General features: G+C 53.8%; 1 protein-coding gene across 1 annotated transcript; it reads right to left on the minus strand.

Moving 5' to 3' along the window:
- Nucleotides 1–1850: 1850 nt before the first annotated feature.
- Nucleotides 1851–22554, minus strand: ASTL (astacin like metalloendopeptidase). Its single transcript, XM_077134718.1, has 11 exons — nt 22380–22554; nt 12466–12752; nt 12030–12120; nt 11336–11458; nt 9866–9927; nt 8769–8859; nt 7796–7913; nt 7150–7331; nt 5511–5592; nt 4711–4850; nt 1851–2515 (listed from the first exon to the last, which is right to left on the minus strand). The coding sequence occupies exons 1-11, from the start codon at nt 22552–22554 to the stop codon at nt 2097–2099; spliced, it is 1770 nt and encodes a 589-aa protein (XP_076990833.1). The 3' UTR covers nt 1851–2096.
- Between the last annotated feature and the right edge of the window lie 4335 nt (nt 22555–26889).

Raw genomic sequence — 26889 nt, forward strand, 5'->3', positions numbered from 1 at the left:
CCAGGCACATCCACTGCCTCCCGTCCCCTCGCCCCCACCCTGGAGCTCATTCCCCAGCCACATAGCCAGCCTTGGGCAGCGGCGCCCGCAAGGGCCCCCATGCCCCCCAAAGTGGGAAATGCCCTCCTTGTCCTTTGTGGTGGGCCCCAGCTGCTCCTCAAGCTCATGCCCCGGTCACCACCTGGGGCAGAGGGGCCCCCCGCCCCCCAGTTCCCAGGCGCCAGGCCACTGATCACCCACTGCACCGCACTGGGACGGCAGGGGGCTTGGTGCACCCCCTGCCTCCAGCCAAGTTCCTTCCTGGCGGACACGCCCCCTGAACCTCCTTCCCAGCTCCTTACAGTTTCAGATCCTCTGGCTCTCGCCAGGGCTGGTTTTGTCCCCCATTACGCTCTTGGCAACTGGAGATTTCGGGGACCACCCCGGCTAGGGTTGGGATGCCCCTGGCCTCCAGTGCACAGAGACCCAAGATGCTGCTAGACACCCCCCAGCGCACGGGCCAGGCAGCTCCGGGGTGGCGCCCACAGTGCCGAGGCTGGGAAAGCCTGAGCCCCCCCCCCCCCCCGGGGCCCTATTTTGCATCTGGGTGGGTCCTGGGGGAGGGGGTTCGCCCAGCTCCAGGCTCCTATCTGGATGCTGAGGCATCCCCTGCCCGCCTGCTCCTGAACCCCCCACATGGCGTCCCCTAGACAGTGGGCACCTTGGTTCCCCTGGCGTGGCGGATGGGCTGCTGCGCCCACGTCCCAGGGACTCCTGCCGGCACCTCCTCTATCCCACCCAGTGCGGGCGGCCTCTCCTGCAGGACACGGTCCCGCGGCCCCTCCCCCTCCCCCAGCCTTCTTGCCAGGTGACTGCAGCTCCTTCCCTTCCCGCAGGGAACCCCATGTGACTTAAAACAACTTGGAGCCTGTCTCACGCCTCTGCTCCCTGTCACCTTCAAGGCACCCCCACCCCCACCCCGGGCCTGCCACGCCCACCTCCCTGGCCCCAGCTGAAGCCCCTCCCAGGGCCCCTTCCCGCCTGGCAATCTGTGACACCCCCCCTTCCCTGCCACTTGTCCATCCTGGATGGCTTACTTGCCCTTTGAAGGTCTGTCCCCCTCCCCACCCCTGGAAGCAGAGACCCTGCTTTGTCAACATGGATATTCCCAAGCCCATGACCCAGCCTGGCCTGTGTGCGTGGGGGTCCCTTTGCAGTGGCTTCCTGGGGGAGGCCAGGGGCTCCCCATGACTAGGGCAGCCCCCCTTGAGCCACCTGCCATTCCCCCCACATCCTCTGGAGAACCCAGATTCCAAGACAAAAGGCAAATCCTACGGCTGTTTCTAAGGCACGTTCTTCCCTGCCCAGGGTGGCTGGGTGCCAGGCTCGGGTGAATGAGGTACCACACGTGCTCCCCGACCTGCAAAGACCCCGCTGGGGCGCTCACCTGCTAGGAGCACAGCCATGGCCCCTCCTCAACCCAGACCCACTCAGACTCCTCATCTCAGGGTAAGAGGGACATCGTTTCCCACAGACCCCTTCCCAGAGGGGACCCTGTTCAGGCTCAGAACTCAAGCCTGAACCCAAAGACCGAGGGCAGAGAGCCACATGGCCCCAACACCTCCCCAGCACTGCCCCCCACCACGCAGCTGTGGCAAGCCCCTAACTTGGTTTCCCCCTCTGGGAAATGGGTCGGCCCCCCTGGCTGCCTACTCCCAGGGCCGTCGTGAGGGTCAAAGGTTATGAGTGCGATGGGGTCAGCCCAGCACTAATAAATGCTCGGTGTATGGAGCACCTTTTATTTCTCTTTTCCCAAACACTGAGGCCCCGCACCCTCCCACCCCAGCAGGCCCGAGGACAGGGACGTCTGGCTCAGGCCTGCTCACGGGCGCCCCCTGGAGACTGGCCCTGGAGCATCCTGGGGTGGGGGGAGACCAGGTGCTGGGGGGAGGGGGAGCGGGGCTACTGGCTCAAGCCCCTGGGGATGCCCCCCTGAGGTCTAAAATGTGCCTCCAAGAGAGAGGCCAGACTGGACCTGGAAGACGGGGCACCCTGTGGGGCCAGGGGGGCACCTGGTGGCTCCTGAGAACAGAAGCCACAGGGTCTCCCAAAGCAGCCTAGACAGGTGCTAGCTGGCCCCCTGCTTCCAGGGCTTGGGGCACAGTGGGGGTCTGGGGCACAGTGGGGGCTCGAGCCGGCCAGGACTGCACCAGAGTAGTTCCAGGAACACGTGCCTTCAGCCTTGAACTTGGGGCCTGGGGCAGCCGTGCAGGAGCCTCTCTCCCGGACTTCAGCACTGCAGGCCCCCGCCCAGCTGGGCTCTCTCCTGCGGCTGCCGCGACACGCTGGCCTCCAGGCCAGGAGCCGCCGGGGTGGGGTGCCCTGGGTTCCGCCAACGCCTTCAGCAGTCTCTGCAGGTGCAGCCCAGAGGCAGGGGCATGGCTCGGGGGCCCTGGAGCAGGAAGGAGATGCAGCCATGGCCCAGAATCCCAGAGGAGAAGGGGATGCGCCATACTCCCGGGATCTGGGGTGCAGCCTGCAGGAAAGGGTAACCCCTGTGCCAGGCCCCAGGCTCCTCGGGGCTTCCGGGACCGTCCTCCCCTAGCCCCTGGGCATCCCAATCTGCCACACCCACAGGTCTGCTCCCCACGGGAGGGAACCCAGATCCCACCATGGCAGCTGCTCCCCTAGCGCTCTGGGGGGTCTCCCCCCACAGTCTGCCTCTGCCATCTTGATACAAATTTCCTTTGATACAGTCGCTGCCTCCTCCTCAGGACAGAGCTCAGGCCAAGGACACCCACAGTGCTGCCACAGCCCCCCCCCCCCCCCGACTTCTTGTTAAAAAAAAAAGGCATGTAATGTTTGATACAGTTAAAATATGCATATGTGCAGAGGACAGGACAGGTTCTCCAACAAACGGTGCTGGAACAAATGGCTGTCACGTGCAAAAGAAGGCGGCGAGGCCCTCCCTGCACCACCTGCAGCAAGGAACTCAGACCGCGTCACAGACCTGATGTAATCTAGACCTACAACACCTTAAAAGACGCGGGACACATCTTCCAGGCAAAGCCTGCTTAGATCTGGCACCCAGCTGCACAAGCAACCAAAGCAAAAATAGACAAGTTAGAGTTCATTGAAATCAAAAGCTTCTGTCGAAAGGACACCAAGAATGAAAAGAAAATGAATCAATCAAGTGAAGAGACAACGACAAGATGAGAGGACATATCAGCAGATCACGTCCAGTTGACAGTTATTCACAGGTTCTGTATTTGTGAATCTGCCAACTCGCTAAGACGTATTTAGAGGCCCGAAGCCAACACTCGTGGCGTGTTCGCAGACCCTCATGGATATGCCCTGAGCGGTGAGAAGTGTGAGTCAGCCAACACGCGCATGTGCGCTGAGGTGGAGCAACCTTCCGCTCAGTCTCTCGCGTCAGTCTCAGGGTGTAAACAAGCATCCTTTCTGTGGGGTATTTAATGCCATGTTTTCTCTACTTTTATGCCTTTTGTTGTTGATTTTGCTGTTTAAAATGGCCCAAGTGGAGAGCTGAAATGTCCAGTGTTCCTAAGTGGGCGAAGGCTGTGATGTGCCTTGCAGAGAAGACATGTGTTGGAGAAGCTTTGTTCAGGAATGAGGTCAGTATGAATGAACCCATGCTATTTGTTCAATAAGGTAAGGTGTCTTTAAAACAGAAACTACCTAAAACAAGGTTATGGATTGATCGGTTGGTGAAAACATGGTGACAGAGGCTCACAAAACCTCACCCTGCGTCTCCCCAGGAGCCACCGTTCCTGTTCTCTAGTTCAGTGTTTGCAACAACTCTACAGAATTTGCTACCTGGAAGGACAAGAGTTGACTGTAGCTGACAAGGGACTTCTAACCAGAATATATAAAGAACTCTTACAACTCAACAATTAAAAAACAACCCACTTGAAAAATGGACAAAGTATTTGAACAGATGTTGCTCAGAGAAGAGATAGAACCAGCTAAAAGCACGTGAAAGGATTAGCCATGAGGGAAACAGAGGGTCCAAACCACAACCCAACACCTCTCCTCCCCCACTAAGGCGAAAAGTTAAATATAGAGTTTCCATATGATCCAGCAATCCCACTCCTAAGTATATACTCAAGAGAACCAAAAACATATGTTCACACAAAGACTTGTACACACATGTTCACAGCGACATTATTCATAATAATTCAAAAATGGAAACAACCCAGATTTCCCTCAACTGATGACTAGATAAATAAAAGGTGGTATATCCACAAAGTGGGTAATTTGGCCATAAAGCGGAGTGAAAGCCTGACCCAGGTGACAACACCATGAATCTTGAAACGGGAGGCTGAGTGAAAGGAGCCACAGAAGGCCACATGCTGCATTTTTCTGGTCCCGTGAAGCCTGTCCACAACAGGGAAATGTGTAGGGACAGAAAGGGGTGGGTGGGTGTGGGGGGAAAGGGGGGGCGGTAACTGCTAGTGGGGGGAGGGGTTTCTTTGGGGAGTGATGACCTTATTCTAAAACTGGTGTTTGCACAGCTGATCGTGTGAAACACCATTAAGCTGTGCTCGGAAAGGGACCTGGACAGGCCTTTTTAAAGGGCGGGCGCGTGGGGGCGCGTGGGGGCGCGTGGCGGCCTTCTCCCAGCTCGGGGCTGCCCTCCCGGGTCCCACCCCGCACCTCTCCACCACCCCCCGCCCAGCGTGGACCCCTGCCCGGCGCCCACCCACTCACCTCCCGGCGGGGAGCCGCAGGCGTAGAGCCGGAGTACGCGGGTGACGTCCGAGGCGCTCAGGTTCCGCCGCTGCCCGAGGTGGGCGCGGGGGTCCCGCAGTGGCACGATGGTGGGGGCCCCGCGCCGGCTGAAGGCGAGCCTGGGACAGAAGAGAGGGGGGTCGGCAGGAGCTGGGGGTTCCGGGCAAGGAGGGTTCGGAGGGCGGGCGCAGGGGCGAGGGGCGGGGGGCGGGGCGCCGAGCAGGGGGGCGTGGGCAGGGGCGGGAGGGGCAGAGGCAGGGGATGGGGGGCAGAGGCAGGGCCGGAGGGCAGAGGCAGGGCCGGTGGGCGGGGCGCGGCGCCGAGCAGGGGGGCGTGGGCAGGGGCGGGGGGCGGAGGGCAGAGGCAGGGGCTGGGGGGCAGAGGCAGGGCCGGAGGGCGGGGCACAGCGCCGAGCAGGGGGGTGTGGGCAGGGGTGGGGGTGCGGGGCGCGGCGCCGAGCAGGGGGGCGTGGGCAGGGCCGGGGGGGGGCAGAGGCAGGGCCGGAGGGCAGAGGCAGGGCCGGAGGGCGGGGCGGGGCGCGGCGCCGAGCAGGGGGGCGTGGGCAGGGGCGGGGTTGGGGCAGAGGCAGAGGCAGGGCCGGAGGGCGGGGCGCGGCGCTGAGCAGGGGGGCGTGGGCAGGGGCAGGGGCGCGGCGCCGAGCAGGGGGGCGTGGGCAGGGGCGGGAGGGGCAGAGGCAGGGCCGGAGGGCAGGGCACGGCGCCGAGCAGGGGGGCGTGGGCAGGGGCAGGGGTGCGGCACCGAGCAGGGGGCCGGCTCACCTCCCGTAGTGCAGCACCGAGGCGTAGTCATAGGGCGCCAGCATGTTGCTGCTGCGAGATTTGATGAAGTTGATCTCGAAACCTGGGGAAGAATAGCTCGGAGGTGGGGGCGGGGCACCCCAAGACCCCAGGAGTGCCACCCACGCTGAGGGCCAGGTGCCCGAGCACTCCTCTGGGCCCTTCCACAGCAGCCCTGCCTCCCCCCAGCACTCCGTGCCGCACCCGTAGCCCCCCCACCCCCCAAGGCCCAGCCACCGCCCCACACCCCCTTTACATCCTCTCATTTGCCTGAAATCATCTGCTCCTACAGTCCTTATTTCTTCCCTTTAAAACCCTTAAATCATTAGAGAAAATTCTGAATAGGCAACCTGTTCAGTTGGTTCAAAAATCAAAATAAAATATTAAAGGATAGAAGGTGCAAGTTTCCCGCCCATTCTCCCCCCGGGGCCCCCCCTACCCCTTCATGACTGTGATCAGTGCGCGGACACAGCAGCATCTGTCCTCCACACATTAAAACACAAACATACTCCAGTTTCCCTCCACCCTTAAGCAAAAGGACTTCTTTTCCAGTAGCATAACCAGTATTTTAGCCATGTTCAGTTAAGAAAATATTTTTTTAGAAACACAGCTTTTAAGTTTATTAGTACGGCTTGTTTTCTAACTCATTTATTTCTGGGTGTACCTTAATTCCTTCCTTCTGCTTTGTTTTATTTTTTCCTAAACTAAGCATTTAAATCCAAGTTATTTGTTCTTTCTTTGTACTAATAGAAGTATTTAAATCTGCATGTTTTCCCTCAGGACTGCTTTAGCTGTGAACCGGATAGAATGGCTCCATGGCCGTTTTCTTTTTTTAGAATTCCTGCAATTTCAATTTGTATTTCTTCTCTGACCTGAGAGCTAAAAGAAAGTTTCTGTGATTTGGGTTGTTTTTATTTTTAAACTTGCACGTAGAAGAAGTTTTGGGCTTTGGTTTATTAGTTTCTACTTTCATTGCATTGTGATCAGAATGCTTGCAATGAACTTGCCTTTTTCAAATGTGAGTTTTTCCCTGGCTGTGATATGGCAAGTTTTCACAGGTGTCTCCCGAGCCCTTGAGAGGCTCGCCTTCTCGATTTGCAGGGTACACGAGCCACCCGTCCCTCCCCCAGCTGGACTCCCCTTGGAAGTGGCCCCCACCTGTACCCCCAGACCAAACTCCGCGCCCCCCACCTCCTCTGTCCCCTCCCGAGGAGGCACTGTCCCTCCTCTTCTCATCAGGCTGAGGGGCCCAGGAGGGTGGGCTTCCACCACAGCTCTCAGCTGCGGCCCCTCACCCTACGGCGGGCCACACCCCCGGTTGCCCCCAATTCCCACGGCGGCCACCTGGGTCCCCTGGGGCTCCCTCTGCCCGCGGCCGACACCCCGAGCCCTACAGCAGGGACCGCGGCCCCTCTGTCTGGCACTAGCACAGGAGTGTGGTGGGTCCAGCGCCCTGCTGGCCTCGGAACCCCCGGCTGAGGCGCAGCCCCCACGCCACCCCCCCGTGGCGCCGGGCAGGTGTGGGTTGGGGGGGCAGAGAGCGGGCAAGAGCAGGGAGGAAGCCCAGCCTCTTCCGGGGGGCTCCACGCGGCCCCCCCAGCCTTGGCCCCTGCAGGCTGACCTGGGAGAATCTCTCTCCAGTCCACGCGGATGTAGCGGTCGCGGTCGGCGCGCGCGTGCTCGTGCCAGAAGCCCAGCACGTGCATGAGCTCGTGCAGCGCGATGCCCGGGCCCGTCCGGAGACACGCGGGCGCCAGGGACACCACCTGCAGCCCTCCGCTGCGCCCCACACCGGAGAAGCACCTGCGGGTTTGAGAGAGCCTGGGTGGGTGCTGGGCCCTGCCCGGAACCCCAGGTCTCGGGATGGGTGACCAGCAGGCGGGGACCCCAACCAGAGGCCCGGCTGGCAGGATGCAGCTCTGCTACCCCCTGGCCTTCCTGAAACGGGCTGCGTGGGCCGTTCCCAGCCTGGGCTGCAGGGAGGAGCGCGCCCCGCCCGTCTGAGGGCGACGGGGAAGAGGCCCTGAAGGCAGGGGACTTGCCCAGAGAGATGTGGCTTGGGCACCCTGGGATCAAGCTTTGGGGTCAGGAAGCCCCCCGGAGATAGGGACTGTGAAAGAGCACCCAGCGCCCAGGGCCCCCTGCCTCTGCCCCAGCGCTGGCAGGCCCAGGCCCCCCCAGGGTGGACAGGGACACTGTGGACTCAGAAATAGGCTCCCAGCCTCCTAGATGCCCGTGGCGCCAGGCTGGCTGCGCAGAGCACTCACCCAGACATGGGGACGATGGAAATGAAGTCCCTCTGGCCCTCGTAGGGGACGAACCTGACGCATGTGGAGTGCTCGAACTCGGCAAACGCCGCCAGGATGACCCTGCGGCTGAGCTCATCTGGGGAAGAGAGCCCCCTGCTGAGCAGGGCTTCAAACTCATAACCCCCAAAGCAGGGAGCGAAGAATGCTGGGGGACAAGGCTGGGTGCACAGTCACCCCGGCTGGGCCCGGGGGGCCTGAATCCTGCCCCCGGTTGATGCGCCCTCGTCCTCTCCCACCCTGGGGAGTGAGCCCAGGAAAGGTCAGCTCACACGGCCCAGGGAACGGCCGAAGTGGAGAGCCCCGGGGGAAAGGAGGGGGCACCCCACAGAGCCCCACAACCCGGTGGGGGCTTCCAACCCGGGGAAGCGGCTTTCCAGCCCCAGGACCACCAGGCAACAAGACCTGCTGCCCAGGGCACTGCTGGGTGGCCCCTGTCGTAGCAGCAGGGACACTGATGGGGCCTGGCGAGCCCCTACAGGTGCCCTCCCCTCAGCCCTTCCAGGACTTCTCCCTTCAGGTTGGGGACAAAGGGGCTGAGGTAGAGGAGCTGAGAGGGCCACGGGGCTGGTTAGGGGGTGCTGAAGGGGGACTCACTGAGGGTGGGGGTGCTGGGTGGCGGTGCTGTGTGTAGTGGGGGGTGCTGTGTGGCGGTGCTGTGTGTGGTGGGGGGTGCTGGTGGGGGTGCTGGGGTGAAGGGTGCTGTGTGGCGGTGCTGTGTGTGGTGGGGGGTGCGGTGTGCGTGTGGGGTGCTGACGGCAGAGGAAGTGGGAAAAGCGGAGCCCAGGCAGAAGCCAGGGCTGCGTCAGGACGAGGGGCTGCGTCAGGACGAGGGGCTGCGTCAGGACGAGGGGCTGCGTCAGGACGAGGGGCCGTGGCCGGCTGAGGCCGTGGGGGTCCCAGGAGGCGGGCTGAGCAGCCCCTGCCCACTCACCGTACTTGCTGGAGAGCAGGAAGGGAACCTCCACAAGGCCCCCACTCTTGGGCCACCTGCTGCTGGCAGCTGACAACAGCCGGAAGGGACTCTGGGGAGAGAGGGGAGCCCGGACCGGCCCCGCACCTCAGGCCGTGGGAGCCCGAGGGGGTGGGAAGCGGATTGGGGGGGACACTTGACAAGGCGCGGGGCACGGCTGGGGCCGGCCATGCTAACTCCGAGGCCCAAAACAATCCTTTGGCCTGGGATAGCACAGGACTCACAATTTATTCCCCCACGCAGAAGTCTAAGAACCACCCGTCCCTGAGGGGGTGGGCGAGGCAGCTCCTGCCCACGGAGCACCTTGTTTGGGCGCTCTAGCTGGCAGACCCCCGCCCCAAACTCCAGCAGCTCCTGAGGGCAACAGGGTCCCACCTGGGGGCATGGGCACCCCTGGACCTAGCAGCTCCTCCCTCTCTCCTCCCACCAAGCAAAGCCCCAGGACCCCCACCTACACGCCCCCCACGACCCCCTATGGCCACCAGGACTGTGGTTTGTCCCGTGGTCGGTGCAGGTGCTCACTGGATAACGGGGAACCGGGGCTCCCCCTGCTCTGTCTGCCCCCTGCCTGTTCCGCCGGGGTCCAGCCCAGCCACCCTCCCTCCCCCTGGGCCTCTCGGAACCCTCTGCCATCCATTCCCCCTCTGCTGGCACACCACCCCAGCTCCCATCCGGCCTCTTCCCCTGGTGACGGAGCCCCTCAGCCGAGGTGGGGTCCCTGCAGGCCTCCCTGTGTGCCCTCCCTGGGCCATCACAGCCCCGGGGACACCCGCCCCCACCCTACAGCCCCAAAGCCACTGTGCCAAGCTGGGCGCAGCGCCTCTTCATCCCTGTATGTTCTGAGGACCACGCCCCGGGCAGAGTACCATGTGGGTCTCCAGGGCTCAAACCCCCTCCTTGAGGAAGCCCTCCCAGACTGACCGCTTCAGCTATACCTCCCAGTATCTCCAGACTTTTTAAAACCAGAGGTGTCCATCCAGCTATGAGCACCACAGATGGGTTCCTGGGTGCCGGGGCCCCACAAGGCCCAGGAGGCTACCCCCACCAGGCACGCTCACCGGCCGGATGATGTCTCCTTCCAGGAGGAAGCTGCCTTCTGGGGTCTCCTCTGGGATGAGCCCTGGAGAGGGGACAGGCCCAGGGGGCCTCAGCCACTGTCCCACGACCCAAAGCGCCTGCCCCTCCTCCAACACTGGAGCTAGAGCCTCCCGGCTGTGTGGCCTCAGGCAGGTGGCACAGCCCCTCTGGGCCTCGTGGATTCACCCCTTCCTGTCCTGGCACCCACCCTACCCCACCCGCAGGCCCCAACCCACCAGGCCCAGCCCCTCTCCTGGGCTCTCCTGTCCCTCCTCGTGTCCCCCCAACCCCTGCCTGGCTGGGCTTTATTCAGGACCCCGTGAGGGCAAGTGACAGGTGAGTGGCTCAGGTCCCAGCTCACATCACCTTAGAGGGGAGGCCTCGCTCTCCCTCCGTTTCCTCTCCCTGGGGGTTCCCAGCACCCTGAGGTGCCCTCATTGCGAAGGGCTCAGCCCTCCAGGGGACCCCCACTGCCCCACCCCACCCCCCGAGGCCAGCGGTCCTGTCACGCGTTCCCGCAGCCTCTGTGCAGGGTCTCCACTCCACAGCGGCAGGGCATGGAACAGTGGCCCGTGCAGAAGAGGTGCCTTAGGCTGGGTTCCAGGGAGCTCCAGGCAGGGACCCCCAAGTAGGTGATTGAGAAGCCCCAGGAGGGGCAGGCCAGGGAGACGCCACTGCCCCACCTTGAGGCTGTGCTGTGGAGGGGGCCCAGCTCCTGCTGGTCACCAGCAGTTCTCTGGGGACCGGCACAACGGCGAGACTGAGTGGCCGACACAAAGTGGCCGGGGAGGGGGAAGGGCAGCGGCCCGCTAGCGGGACAGCTGTGGGGCCACCTGCAGTCCAGGCAGAGCTTTCTCCACAGCGTCCCTGCAAAACCCAGGCTGGGCCACCGACCTCCAGACACTTTGCAGCAGCCGGAGGGTGGTACAACCTGGCCGAGTGGCAATGCCTGGCCGGGTGCCAGGGCTCGGAAAGAAGGGGGGTCCCGAGAAGAAGGGGCCGAGAAAGATCCGTGGGCAGATGGCGCGGCGGCCCCCCCACCCGCCCCAGGGGCAGGTCCACGCCCTGGTCCCCAGACGCTCAGCCCGGGCGGCCCCAGCTCCATCGTCCCTGCTCGGCCCCAGGACGCTCACACACGCTCACTCCTCAGCCAAGACCACCTGGGAGGCACGCCCCCCTGCACACACGTGTGTGCACACACACTCACACCCACAGACCACCCTGCGTGGAGGGCTGACATGTCGTCAGACGTCAGACCCGTGCTTCCAGCAGGCCATTTTACAACCTCCAGTTCCCCCATTTTATAAAGTAGGAAACACAACAGAGAAGGTACTGGACACCAGAGGCCACCCCGATGAGCCCTCCGAGGACGCGCGTCCCGGCCCCCACCTCTCTGCACGTGTGTGTCGCTGCCTGTGCCTCTCCCACCAGAGAAGGCGCAGGGCCCTCACCTCGGTTGATCGCAGGGATGTCCACGTCCCAGGCCCGCTGGGTGCCCTTGGCGCTGAGCTCTTCCGGGAAGTTGCTGTCACGTCCGGGGCAGCTGGAGGCTGCAGGTGCTCCTAGGAGTGAGCCTGGCCCAGACGCCAGGTGCGTGCTTGCGAGGCCCACACACAAGTCAGGGTAATGGGACGTGAGGTGCGGGGGCAGGGGGCACCGCGGGCAAGCCACCAGCAAGCAGTCCTCAGGGCTACAGGCCGCACCTCTCAGAGCCAACACCCGGCCTGGAGACCGACCGCAAAGAAGGTGCTCCCAGGCAGGACCGGCACCTGGCTCGGAAGGGCCCGCAGCACCGTGGGGACAGGAAGGAGGGCTCAGGGGACGGGCTCCAGCACCCAGGGCAGGGGGCAGGACTGGCCTCAGACCCTGCGCAGCCCCCGCCTCTGGGGAATGGGCTTGGCCTGGTCAAGCCCTGGCCCTGGGCTGGGGCCAGGACCTGTGGTTCCCACACACAGAGCGAGGGCGTCTGGAGAGCCCGCTACTCGGGCTTTGGGAGCCCCCTCTCCCCAGCCCCCGGGAGCTGACCTTCACCGTCTGAGTCTCTGAGGTCAACTAGCACCCCAGTAGCTCCAGCTGCCTCTCTCGGCCTCCCCAGGGTGCTCTGGAGGTTGTGGCCAAGGCAGGGAGGGGAAAGCGGCAGCTTACCTGGCAGGAAGAGCAGAGCCAGCACCCAAGGCCAAACGCCCCCCATGCTTCCCACAGCGGCCCGGCTCCCCAACAGCAAGGAACCAACCCGCTGGCAGGACAGACGGGCTCATGCAGTGCCAGGCCCTTAAAGAGCAGCTCGGCAGCCCCACCTGTGCCCGCCCAACAGCCGCCACCTGCAGCCCCGCTCCTCCCACCTGTAGGTCCCCCACCCCTCCTCCCACCTATGGCCCTGACCCCCCACCCATAGGTCCCCGCCCCACCCCCACGAGAGAAACATGGCTAGAGGCCTCCATGCGTGCTGAGTGCCCAGGGCTGGGGGGCACGTCCCTCCCCCAGCCTGGGGAGACACCCCTCCCAACTCGCCCTTCAGCTCTAACCTCAGAAGGAGGGAGCGGGTACGGCACTTTCTAAAGTTTTGGTTTCCTATGCATACAGAGACCTCACAGCCACAGGTGCGCAGCTCAGGGAACGTTCCATAACTGGCCTCACCTGGGCTTGCATCCTGGAGACCTGGGGCTTGCAGCGTCGGGCGGGATTTGGGGACACCCCACACGCGCCAGCAGACCGTGAGGGAAGCCTGGGCCTGGGTCACAGCTGCTGTCCGGCGAGGGCCCCTCTGTGCCTGGTGTGGGGTTTCCAGCAGGAGGGGGACGTGCGAAAGGGTCCGGCAGCCGCCCAGGCCAGAGAGGCGGCGAGCGGGACGCCCCATTCCAGGGCCCGCTGGGAGAGGCAAGAACAGAGACGGCTGGGCCAGGCGCTGGGTGGGCAGGTGGGCACGGGGGTTTGGGGAGCTGAGTGCTCTGGTTGGGGTGGTGCTGGTGGCCGCAGCTCATGCAGTTGTCAGAACCCACAGGACTGTCCCCCCAGAGCACCCTGTGATGCTGGGACTCAGATAACAACGTGTCCACATGGGCAGCTGTAACCGCTGGTGCCAGCCAGGGTGCCTGTGGTGGAGGCGAGTAGAGGGGCTCTCCGCTGTCGGCTCAGATTTTCTGTAAACCTAAAACTGCCCTTAAAAATAAAGCCTATTTGCACTTAAAAGCTGCTCAACTTCCCTGGCTATTAAGGAAATGCAAATCAAAACCACAATGAGATACCATCTCATACCCACCAGAATGGCCATTAACAATAAAACAGAAAACAACAAGTGCTGGAGAGGATGTAGTGAAAGAGGCACACTTATCCCATGTTGGTGGGAATGTCAAATGGTACAACCACTGTGGAAGGCAGTTTGGCTGTTCCTCAGGAAGCTAAGTATAGAATTGCCATATGACCTGGCAATACCATTGCTAGGTATCTACTCAGAGGACATGAGGGCAAGGACACAGACAGACATTACATACCAATGTTTATAGCAGCATTATTTACAATTGCAAAGAAAGGAAACAGCCAAAATGTCCATCAACAGACGAGTGGCTAAACAAGCTGTGGTATATACATACGGTGGAATATTATGCAGCTTTAAGACAGAATAAAGTTATGAAGCATGTAATAACATGGATGGACCTAGAGAACATTATGCTGAATGAGATTAGCCAGAAACAAAAGGACAAACACTGTATGGTCCCACTGATGTGAACTGACATTAATGAATAAACTGGGAGAATTTCATTGGTAACAGAGATCATAAGGAGATAGATATAGGGTAAGATACTGGGTAACTGGAGCTGAAGGGATACAGATTGTGCAACAGGACTGAATGTAAAAACTCAGAATGGACAGCACAATACTACCTAACTGTAAGACAATTATGTTAAAACACTGAATGAAGCTGACTGTCAGAATGATAGAGGGAGGAGGGCTGGGGGCACAAATGAAATCAGAAAGAAAGACAATAAAGACTGAGATGGTATAATCAAGGAATGCCTAGAATGTATCATGATAATGACTAAATGTACAAATTTTAAAAATGTTTTTGCATGAGGAAGAACAAAGGAATGTCATTACTGCAGGTGTTGAAAACAGTAATTAATATTTTAAAATTTTAACTTACATGTGAGACTAAAGCAAAAAATATTTATTTGGTACTAAATTTTTATTTTGACTAGTGCATTTCCTAATATAACTTATGTAGATAGCTTAATTGAACACCATAAGTACATGAAACCTTGAGTAGGGCATGAGATTTTGTTAGTTTGTCCAGAGTGATGCCCCGATAAATCCCAGAGTGATTTGAACAGTGAATAAAAAAGTATTGCAGGACTTCCGGAGAAGATGGCGGCTTAGTAAGACGTGCGGGTCTTAGTTCCTCCTCCAGAACAGCTACTAGGGAGGTAGAGGCGATACAGGGCAGCTCCTGGAGCCACGACAGAGAGCAAGAGGACAGCGTACCCCATTTTGGAGTGGCTGGCTGGCTGGGAAAACCCGCTCCGGTGAGATCGCCGAGGGGCACGTGCTTCCCTGGGCCGGGGCGGCAGGCGGCCGGAGTCCCTCCCTCCCTCCTTCCCAGGCCGGCTGTGAGAATTGGACAGGCGGTCCTCTCAAGCCGCGGCGGCTGGCGCCCCCCCCCCACGCACGGCCCCCCGGACCAACTGAGAGAATTGGATCGGAAATCCCCAAGCCGCGGAGAATGGCGACCAGGTTCCCTTCCAAACACGTGGCTTCCCGGTCCGGCTGGGAACGGTGGATAGGCACTCCCCCAAGCCGCGGTGGCTGGCGCCCCCCCGCCACGCTTGGCGCCCCGGGCCGGCTGGGAAATTCGGACAGGCGCTCCCCCAAGCCGCGGAGGCCGGCAACCCTCCCCGCGCGCGGATGCCTGGGCCGGCTGGGAGATTTGGATTGGCACCCCTGCAAGCCGCTTCGGCTGGCGACCCCCCCCTACAGCGAGAGTTTTCCAAAGTTAAAGGAGCCACAGCATCTTTTACTGGTGGGACCCGCAGACAGATGAGCGCCATGAGCGCCACCTACTGGGCAGGATAAGAAAAACAGAGCCCAGAGATTTCACAGAAAAATCTTTCAACCTGCTGGGTCTCACACCCAGGGATATCTGATTAAATGCCCAGACATCAGCAGAAGATAACGGATCATGCTCAGAAAATTGAAGATATGGCCCAGTCAAAGGAACAAACCAATAGTTCAAATGAGATACAGGAGCTGAGACAACTAATGCTGAATATACAAACAGAAATGGAAAACCTCTTCAAAAACCAAATTGATACATTGAGGGAGGACATGAAGAAGACATGGGCTGAACAAAAAGAAGAAATAGAAAAACTGAAAAAACAAATCACAGAACTTATGGGAGTGAAGGACAAAGTAGAAAAGATGGAAAAAACAATGGATACCTACAATGTTAGATTTAATGAGACAGAAGCTAGAATTAGTGAATTGGAGGATGGAACATCTGAATTCCAAAAAGAAACAGAAACTATAGGGAAAAGAATGGAAAAATTTGAACAGGGGATCAGGGAACTGAAGGACAATATGAAGCGCACAAATATACGTGTTGTGGGTGTCCCAGAAGGAGAAGAGAAGGGAAAAGGAGGAGAAAAACTAATGGAAGAAATTATCACTGAAAATTTCCCAACTCTTATGAAAGACCTAAAATTACAGATCCAAGAGGTGCAGCGCACCCCAAAGAGAATAGACCCAAATAGGCGTTCTCCAAGACACTTACTAGTTAGAATGTCAGAGGTCAAAGAGAAAGAGAGGATCATGAAAGCAGCAAGAGAAAAACAATCCATCACATACAAGGGAAACCCAATAAGACTATGTGTAGATTTCTCAGCAGAAACCATGGAAGCTAGAAGACAGTGGGATGATATATTTAAATTACTAAAAGAGAAAAACTGCCAACCAAGAATTCTATATCCAGCAAAATTGTCCTTCAAAAATGAGGGAGAAATTAAAACATTTATAGACAAAAAGTCACTGAGAGAATTTGTGACCAAGAGACCAGCTCTGCAAGAAATACTAAAGGGAGCGCTAGAGTCAGATACGAAAAGACAGAAGAGAGAGGTATGGAGAAGAGTGTAGAAAGAAGAAAAATCAGATATGATATATATAACACAAAAGGCAAAATGGTAGAGGAAAATATTATCCAAACAGTAATAACGCTAAATGTTAATGGACTGAATTCCCCAATCAAAAGACATAGACTGGCAGAATGGATTAAAAAACAGGATCCTTCTATATGCTGTCTACAGGAAACACATCTTAGACCCAAAGATAAACATAGGTTGAAAGTGAAAGGTTGGGAAAAGATATTTCATGCAAATAACAACCAGAAAAGAGCAGGAGTAGCTATACTAATATCCAACAAATTAGACTTCAAATGTAAAACAGTTAAAAGAGACAAAGAAGGACACTATCTACTAATAAAAGGAACAATTAAACAAGAAGACATAACAATCATAAATATTTGTGCACCGAACCAGAATGCTCCAAAATACGTGAGGAATACACTGCAAACACTGAAAAGGGAAATAGACACATATACCATAATAGTTGGAGACTTCAATTCACCACTCTCATCAATGGACAGAACATCTAGACAGAGGATCAATAAAGAAATAGAGAATCTGAATATTACTATAAATGAGCTAGACTTAACAGACATTTATAGGACATTACATCCCACAACAGCAGGATACACATTTTTCTCAAGTGCTCATGGATCATTCTCAAAGACAGACCACATGCTGGATCACAAAGCAAGTCTTAACAAATTTAAAAAGATTGAAATCATACACAACACTTTCTCGGATCATAAAGGAATGAAGTTGGAACTCAATCATAGGTGGAGTGCCAGAAAATTCACAAATACATGGAGGCTCAACAACACACTCTTAAACAACGAGTGGGTCAAAGAAGAAATTGCAAGAGAAATTAGTAAATACCTCGAGGCGAATGAAAACGAAAACACAACATATCAAAACCTATGGGACGCAGCAAAGGCAGTGCTAAGAGAGAAATTTATTGCCCTAAATGCCTATATCAGAAAAGAAGAAAAGGCAAAAATGCAGGAATTAACTGTCCACTTGGAAGAACTGGAGAAAGAACAGCAAACTAATCCCAAAGCAAGCAAAAGGAAAGAAATAACAAAGATTAGAGCAGAAATAAATGAAATTGAAAACATGAAAACAATAGAGAAAATCAATAAGACCAGAAGTTGGTTCTATGAGAAAATCAATAAGATTGATGGGCCCTTAGCAAGATTGACAAAAAGAAGAAGAGAGAGGATGCAAATAAATAAGATCAGAAATGGAAGAGGAGACATAACCACTGACCTCACAGAAATAAAGGAGGTAATAACAGGATACTATGAACAACTTTACGCTAATAAATACAACAGTTTAGATGAAATGGACGGGTTTCTGGAAAGACATGAACAACCAACTTTGACTCAAGAAGAAATAGATGACCTCAACAAACCAATCACAAGTAAAGAAATGGAATCAGTCATTCAAAAGCTTCCCAAAAAGAAAAGTCCAGGACCAGACGGCTTCACATGTGAATTCTATCAAACATTCCAGAAAGAATTAGTACCAACTCTCCTCAAACTCTTCAAAAAAATCGAAGTGGAGGGAAAGCTACCTAATTCATTCTATGAAGCCAACATCACCCTCATACCAAAACCAGGCAAAGATATTACAAAAAAAGAAAACTACAGACCAATCTCTCTAATGAATATAGATGCAAAAATCCTCAACTAAATTCTAGCAAATCGAATCCAACAACACATTAAAAGAATTATACATCATGACCAAGTAGGATTCATCCCAGGTATGCAAGGATGGTTCAACATAAGAAAATCAATTAATGTAATACACCATATCAACAAATCAAAGCAGAAAAATCACATGATCATCTCAATTGATGCAGAGAAGGTATTTGACAAGATTCAACATCCTTTCCTGCTGAAAACACTTCAAAAGATAGGAATACAAGGGAACTTCCTTAAAATGATAGAGGGAATATATGAAAAACCCACAGCTAATATCATCCTCAATGGGGAAAAATTGAAAACTTTCCCCCTAAGATCAGGAACAAGACAAGGATGTCCATTATCACCACTATTATTCAACATCGTGTTGGAGGTTCTAGCCAGAGCAATTAGACAAGAAAAAGAAATACAAGGCATCAAAATTGGAAAGGAAGAAGTAAAATTATCACTGTTTGCAGACGATATGATACGATACATCGAAAATCCGGAAAAATCCACAACAAAACTACTAGAGCTAATTAATGAGTACAGCAAAGTAGCAGGTTACAAGATCAACATTCAAAAATCTGTAGCATTTCTATACACTAGTAATGAACAAGCTGAGGGGGAAATCAAGAAACGAATCCCATTTACAATTGCAACTAAAAGAATAAAATACCTAGGAATAAATTTAACTAAAGAGACAAAAAAACCTATACAAAGAAAACTACAAAAAACTGTTAAAAGAAATCACAGAAGACCTAAATAGATGGAAGGGCATACCGTGTTCATGAATTGGAAGACTAAATATAGTTAAGATGTCAATCCTACCTAAATTGATCTACAGATTCAATGCAATACCAATCAAAATCCCAACAACTTATTTTTCAGAAATAGAGAAACCAATAAGCAAATTTATCTGGAAGGGCAGGGTGCCCCGAATTGCTAAAAGTATCTTGAGGGAAAAAAATGAAGCTGGAGGTCTCACGCTGCCAGACTTTAAGGCATATTATGAAGCCACAGTGGTCAAAACAGCATGGTATTGGCATAAAGATAGATATATTGACCAATGGAATCGAATAGAGTGCTCAGATATAGACCCTCTCATCTATGGACATTTGATCTTTGATAAGGCAGTCAAGCCAACTCACCTGGGACAGAACAGTCTCTTCAATAAATGGTGCCTAGAGAACTGGATATCCATATGCAAAAGAATGAAAGAAGACCCGTATCTCACACCCTATACAAAAGTTAACTCAAAATGGATCAAAGATCTAAACATTAGGTCTAAGACCATAAAACAGTTAGAGGAAAATGTATGGAGATATCTTATGAAACTTACAATTGGAGGCGGTTTTATGGACCTTAAACCTAAAGCAAGAGCACTGAAGAAAGAAAGAAATAAATGGGAGCTCCTCAAAATTAAACACTTTTGTGCATCAAAGAACTTCATCAAGAAAGTAGAAAGACAGCCTACACAATGGGAGACAATATTTGGAAACGACATATCAGATAAAGGTCTAGTATCCAGAATTTATAAAGAGATTGTCCAACTCAACAACAAAAAGACAGCCAACCCAATTACAAAATGGGAAAAAGACTTGAACAGACACCTCTCAGAAGAGGAAATACAAATGGCCAAAAGGCACATGAAGAGATGCTCGATGTCCCTGGCCATTAGAGAAATGCAAATCAAAACCACAATGAGATATCATCTCACACCCACCAGAATGGCCATTATCAACAAAACAGAAAATGACAAGTGCTGGAGAGGATGCGGTGAAAGAGGCACACTTATCCACTGTTGGTGGGAATGTCAAATGGTGCAACCACTGTGGAAGGCAGTTTGGTGGTTCCTCAAAAAGCTGAATATAGAATTGCCATACGACCCAGCAATACCATTGCTAGGTTTCTACTCAAAGGACTTAAGGGCAAAGACACAAACAGACATTTGCACACCAATGTTTATAGCAGCATTATTTACAATTGCAAAGAGATGGGACCAGCCAAAATGTCCATCAACAGACGAGTGGCTAAACAAACTGTGGTATATACATACGATGGAATATTATGCAGCTTTAAGACAGAATAAACTTATGAAGCATGTAATAACATGGATGGACCTAGAGAATATTATGCTGAGTGAGTCTAGCCAAAAACTAAAGGACAAATACTGTATGGTCCCACTGATGTGAACCAACATTCGAGAATAAACTTGGAATATGTCATTGGTAACAGAGACCAGCAGGAGTTAGAAACAGGGTAAGATAATGGGTAATTGGAGCTGAAGGGATACAGACTGTGCAACAGGACTAGATACAAAAACTCAAAAATGGACAGCACAATAATATCTAATTGTAAAGTAATCATGTTAAAACACTGAATGAAGCTGCATCTGAGGTATAGGTTTTTTTGTTGTTTGTCTGTTTGTTTGTTTGTTTGTGTCTTTTTTCTTTTTCCTTTTTTTACTATTATTATTATTTTTATTTTTTTCTCTATATTAACATTCTATATCTTTTTCTGTTGTTTTGCTAGTTCTTTTCCTAAATCGATGCAAATGTACTAAGAAATGATGATCCTGCATCTATGTGATGATGTTAAGAATTACTGATTGCATATGTAGAATGGAATGATTTCTAAATCTTGTGTTAATTTCTTTTTTTTCTTTAATTAAAAAAAAAAAGTATTGCAAAGTCCCCTTCGGGGAATGGTGAGAAAGGAGGAAAATTCAACTTCCCCAAGTTGAATTCCTGATATTCTCACAAGCAGTGCGGACAACCAAAGCAGTAGGCTGAGCCCCCAATCTTGGGGGTTGTTCATATGAACCTTAACCCCACAAAGAATGGGTCATGCCTACTTAAAATAAGGCCTAAGAGTCACCCCCAAGAGAACCTCTCTTGTTGCTCAGTTGTGGCCTCTCTCTCCAGCCAACCAACAAGCAAACTCGCCACCCTCCCCCTGTCTACGTGGGGCATGACTCCCTGGAGTGTGGACCTTCCTGGCAACATGGGACAGAAATCCTGGAATGAGCTGAGACTCAGCATCAAGGGATTGAGAAAACCATCTCGACCAAAAGAGGGAAGAGTGAAATGAGACAAAGTGTCAATGACTGAGAGATTCCAAACAGAGTTGAGAGGTTATCCTGGAGGTTATTCTTACGCATTAAGTAGATATCACCTTGTTAGTTAAGACGTAATGGAGAGGCTGGAGGGAACTGCCTGAAAATGTAGAGTTGTGTTCCAGTAGCCATATTTCTTGAAGATGATTGGATAATGATATAGCTTTCACAATGTGACTGTGTGATTGTGAAAACCTTGTGTCTGATGCTCCTTTTATGTACCTTGTCAGCAGATGAGTAGAACATATGGAATAAAAATAAATAATAGGGGGGAACAAATGTTAAAATACATTTAGTTTGAAATGCTAGTGGTAAATGAAAGCGCGGGGTAAGGGGTATGGTATGTACAATCTTTTTTTCTCTATTATTGTTTTATTTCTTTTTCTGCTGTCTTTTTATTTCTTTTTCTAAATCGATGCAAATGTTCTAAGAAATGATGAATATGCAACTATGTGATGATATTAAGAATTACTGACTGTATATGTAGAATGAATGATATCTTAATGTTTTGCTTGTTAATTTTTTTAATTAATAAAAATAAAAAATAAAAAAATAATAGGGGGAACAAATGTTAAAATAAATTTAGTTGGAGATGCTAGTGATCAATGCAAAAGAGGGGTAAAGGGTATGGTATGTATGAATTTTTTTTCTGTTTTCGTTTTATTTTTCTATTGTCTTTTTATTTCTTTTTCTGAAGTGACGCAAATGTTCCAAGAAATGATCATGAGGATGAACATGCAACTGTGATGATATTGTGAATTACTGATTATATATGTAGAATGGAATGATCAAAATAGGAATGCTTGCATTTATTTGGTGTTTTTTTTTTTGTATTTAAAAATAAATAAATAAATAAAATTAAAAATGAGGTGGCTCTTACCTTGGGGAAGCTCAAGATGCTTAAGAAAGTTGTCTGTTTGGAAGATAAGCTACAAAAAAACAAGGGTAGGAGTGAATGGGTGGGGTGGGTGAGGCTAGGGGGATGGGGTAGGTGTGGGGCAGGTGGCAGGGGCCTCAACCACAGGCCTATTAGGCATGGGGGTGCTCATGGCCCAGGACCCCAGTTGCCCCCCTCCACGCTGAGTGGGCAATCCACACAGAAGCCCCTCAGGGCACCCAGCTCTGCTCGGTCTTCATGGAGAGCAGAGGGCACGAGGGCCGCGGTGGCCTGGGAGGGGGTCATCCTTCATCTGGCCTCGGGGAGCGAGGCCCGGGCCTTGCATGGCTTGCCTGGTCGTGATGCACCCACACACCTGCACACCTGCACACACCTGCACATCCACACACCTGCACACCTACACACCTGCACGTCCACACACCTGCACACCCACACACCTGCACGTCCACACACCTGCACACCTGCACACACCTGCATGTCCACACACCTGCACACCCACACACCTGCACACACCTGCACGTCCACACACCTGCACACCCACACACCTGCACACACCTGCATGTCCACACACCTGCACACCCACACATCTGTACACCCACACACCTGCACACCTGCACACACCTGCACGTCCACACACCAGCATACCCACACACCTGCACGCCTGCACACACGCACGCCTGCACATACCTGCACGTCCACACACCTGCACGCCTGCACATACCTGCACGTCCACACACCCACACACCTGCACGCCTGCACACACCTGCATGCCTGCACACACCTGGAAACCTTTTCCCCGGGGCCCATCAGGTACCCTCATCTCCTGGGCATCTGCTGTGTACCAGGGGCTGGCTTGTGTCATCCACGCTTGGAGGAAGGGCTAATGCTAAAGCCTTTTTATAAACAAGGAGACTGACACTCAGCTGGGTGGAGCAAAGCCAGCCCCAGGGCAGACAAATCGAGTTTGGTGTGGTGATTGCTGTTCTGGATTCTGAGAGGCTGTTTTATATATATAGCTTGATATTTAGAGATAGGAACAAAGCTGAACAGGTTGGGGTTAAAGTAATTCAGAACATAGGGGTAAGGAAGACAGTGTCTATATTTTAGAACCACGCATATTCTTTGAAACCAGTGGAAGAAAATTTTGTTTGATCTGGAACTGAAATTTTCTGTAGTGCATAATCTAATTCAACCTATCTGTATAGCTCATTTGAACAACTGAAACACAGGGAGCACAGAAAAAGAAAGAGGTCCTTTAATCCTGTATAGATCATTGTAATGCCTGGAAACATCTTAGAGTATATTAAGCAGATAATCAAAAAGTATTGGCAAAGTCCCCTGAGGGAGGGGAGAAGGAATATGGAGCTATTAAACCTTACCATCAGGGAATCCCCTGACACTGTGTCAAACTTTAGGGGCACCCAAATCAATAGGCCAAGCCCTCGATCATGAGGCTTACTCTTGTGAAGCTTATGTAGGTAGCGTAGAAGCTGAGGGTACCTATAGGCATGCCTAAGAGTTACTTCTGGAGGACCTCTGTTGTTGCTCAGATGTGGCCTCATTCTCTCTAAGCCCAACTCTGCAAATGAAATCATTGCCCTCCCCCTACGTGGGACATGGGGTGAAAATCTCCCTGGCACCATGGGATCAACAATTCCATCCTGACCAAATGGGGGAAAAGAAGTGTAATTAATAAAGCATCAGTGGCAGAGAGAGATCAAATAGATTCAAGAGGCTACTCTGGAGGTTGCTCTTACACAAGCTTCAGGTAGACCTTGCTACCTATCATAACCTGCCAGCCCCCAACCAGGACCATTCCAGCCAATCCTAAAGAACACCTAGGGCAATATATAAGATTCCACAAGGGTTCCAGGCACTAGAGTAACTTTCCAGAAACCTACAACCTCCAGATGGGTCCCTGGTCCAGATAAGTCCTGAAACCTAGCCCAGCCTCTCCAGAACATCAGATAGTTCCATCTCCCTATCCCATATTAGTGACAGACTCTTCCAATATAAAAAATTTGGAATTGCCATAGCCCAAACAACCCTAAAGAGAGGTATGGAAAGATCAAAGTTGATGCTGGAATTATACAAAGAAGATAGGACTGAGCAAATGAATATGAATGCTGAATCATTAAATTGATATCTCTTTTAGTCTCCAGTATTTAAGTGCAGCTAGAAGTAAAAACCTAAAATTGTGAAATTGTAACCCATGTCAAACTCTGAAATACGTTATACAACTAATTGTGGTGCTGTGCTTGGAAATTTATAGCTTTTTGTTTATATGTTATTGTTCACAAAAAAAGGAGAAGGAAAAAAAATCGATTGTGATGATAAAAAAGCATTTAAGCCCTCTAGTCTCCTATATTCTGGAGCAGCTAGAAGGAAAAATCTGAGAGGATCGTATGGTAGCCCATGACAAACTCTGGGATCTGTCCTGTAACTACGTGTTGAAGAGTGCTTTGAAAACTATTGCTTTTTTATTTCTTCACTCTGTATATACGTTACACTATACCATAAAAAAGTTTTAATAAAAAACCAAGCCCCACCACGGAACTACGTCACCTCGTCAAGTGCACCATGCCACGTGCTCAGGACGGCATCCAGCAGGGATACGCCCTGAGCTGAGTGTGAAAGGACACAATGGAGGTGGCTGTATGCACTCCAAGCAGCTGGGACTATCGGGGAGCACGGGGGCTCCTGCACAACCAGCCCTGGGACCTCAGCCCAGCCCACGCTCAGGCGGGTCACAGTCCGCAATTCGTGGTCTGGGGAGCACCCTCTGCTTCCTGGTGGCCCGGGGAGCACCTTCTGCTTCCTGGTGGCCTGCAGAGCACCCTCTGCTTCCTGGTGGCCCGGGGAGCACCCTCTGCTTCCTGGTGGCCTGCAGAGTACCCTCTGCTTCCTGGTGGCCCGGGGAGCACCCTCTGCTTCCTGGTGGTTTGGGGAGCACTCATTTCCTTCCTGGTGGCCTGGGAAGCACTCCTTGCTTCTTAGTGGCAGCATGTCTCGGGCCTCCCAAACACCCTCACCCTGTGCTGGCCGAGAGCAGGTCGGGTGGGGGGGAAGAGACACTAAACCCATCGTGGTGACGTGTCCTTGGCACCCCACTCCAGGGGCACGCCTTCTGGGGACAGGAGGAGCCTGGGAACAGGGGCTGCCCCGGGACCAGCATGGACGGGCACTCAGAGGACGTGGGGCAGCGGTGGCGGGCTGGGCCGCCCTCTGTGAGGAAGTGGAGGCCTGGCCTGGCACACGTGCACACACGCGCAGGCATGCAGGCACACAGGCTCCCACGGGTGTCTTGGTGACACACAGATACACACACAGGAACACCCACACATGACACAGGAACACACACACATGTGTGACACACACAGGAACACCCACATGTGACACAGACAGAACACCCACACGTGACACAGAGACACACAGGAACACCCACACGTGACACAGACACACACAGGAGCAGCCACATGTGACACACACATGTGACACAGGAACACACACATGTGACACAAACACACACAGTAACACCTACACTTGCCACAGATACAAACACAGGAACACCCACACATGTGACTCAGAGACACACACGGGACACACACCCATAGGACTGCACAGGCACAGACACACGCCTGTAGAAGAGCTGCCCATAGGCCCCATGCACAGACACATGCTCTGAGGGCGAAGTGGGGTCCCAGGGCAGGGGGCCTGGCTCCGAGCTGAGGGTACCCCCAGACCGGCAGCCCCGGGATGAGGTTGGGACCCACGGAGAGCCCGCCCTGCAGGGGGACAGAAGCCCGGGGCGGACACCGGGGCTTGGGGCCCCCCCACGCCCAGTCAGAGAAGGCAGATGAGGGCACATCAAGAAACAACTTTGGGGGCCTCCCCGCATCGTGCTGACCCCAGATGCCTGGGGTTCTGCTGGGTTTTGTCCAAAACAATGTTTTCTGGACACAGCCCCAAGGTCTTTATACAGTGCTGCTCCCGGGCCACCCTCCAGGCTGGCGGAAGCGGGGACGGGCAGGAGGCTTGACCGCCCTGGGGACACAAACAACCTCCCGTGCCGGCACGGGCACACGCTTGCACCCTGCACACGTCCCCAGAGGACACGGTGTTGTGGGGTGCACCAAAAGAGAAACCACACAATTCAAAAACAATCTGCAAGCCAATCTGGAGTCTTTATTAGCCGGCCAGTGACTGCCTCAGAAACCCCCAAGAAGGAAGATTCAGAGAGCAGCCCCGAGAGGTCCTCAAGGGGGGCTTATAAAGGCAAAAACCACAAGCTTATCCACAGAAGCAGGAAAGGAGAATTATCTTTTTAGAGCCACATCTTGGTTTGCAGCTGTAAGCAAGCAAGCTTATCTACAGAAGCAGGAAAATGCAGTTAGCTCCTGCACGATACATCCCTTTCTTTAAGTTTCTTAACAGTGATTATTGCCCAATTTTTAACTCTTGGGAACTTTCTGCCCTGGATCTTGTGACTCCAGATACCTTCTTCTTGCTAGGGCCTGATTTATTGATGTTGACCTCCCACAACGGGCTGCACTTCCCCAGGCCGCAGCATCCACACCCGGGCCGGGGGACTGTGGGGTCAGAGGGGAGCCCTGCGGTCCTGACTTCTTCCAGGCCTGGGGCAGCCACCTGGGGGTGGGGGCGGTCCCTCAATGACAGCCCCGGGTCTGGAACTTCAGCGGCTCTGCATAATGGGGCCATGCCCCAGCCCTCAGCCCCCGCTGCTCCCCACCGAGCCTGCCTGGGGTGGGGGACAGTCAGATACAGAGGGGCGCGCAGAGGGAGCGCTGCCCCCAGAGCTGAGGCCACCCCTCCCCACGGAGCCTCCAGGGAGCAGGCGCAGAGGCCCCGCCCCTCTTCTCCCCGCCCTCTCCTCCCCGCCCCTCTTCTCCCCGCGGCTCACTCAGTGCAAGAGGCCCTGGAAGGGTTACCGCTGGGCCTGCGGGGGAGTGGCGGCTGCCCAGAGACAGAAAGGACAAGGTCTCCACGTGGTAGGGGAGCCGCGTGGAACCCCTCAGCCCACCAAGTGCGCTTGGGCAGGGCCAGGGCAGATGCATCCCCAGCCGGCCCGGACGCCACGGCCACCTGCCCAGGGAAGGACCCGGGACACAGCAGACATGTGCACAGGTGTGCAGGGGCCGAGACACTGTGCCCCCAACCCCCCCCCCCGCCCCCAGGT

Source organism: Tamandua tetradactyla, chromosome 17 (assembly GCF_023851605.1).
Source record: "Tamandua tetradactyla isolate mTamTet1 chromosome 17, mTamTet1.pri, whole genome shotgun sequence".
Taxonomy (NCBI): domain Eukaryota; kingdom Metazoa; phylum Chordata; class Mammalia; order Pilosa; family Myrmecophagidae; genus Tamandua; species Tamandua tetradactyla.

Bases quoted from the DNA above. Each gene is read 5' to 3' on its own strand.
- ASTL (XM_077134718.1), bottom strand. From the start codon at position 22,554: ATGACACAAGCCAGCCCCTGGTACACAGCAGATGCCCAGGAGATGAGG. The intron at 9,928-11,335 runs GTGAGGGCCCTG...TCCCCTCTCCAG, and splicing joins CATCCCTGCGATCAACCGAG to GGCTCATCCCAGAGGAGACC. The intron at 4,851-5,510 runs GTGAGCCGGCCC...CTTCTGTCCCAG, and splicing joins TCGGTGCTGCACTACGGGAG to GCTCGCCTTCAGCCGGCGCG.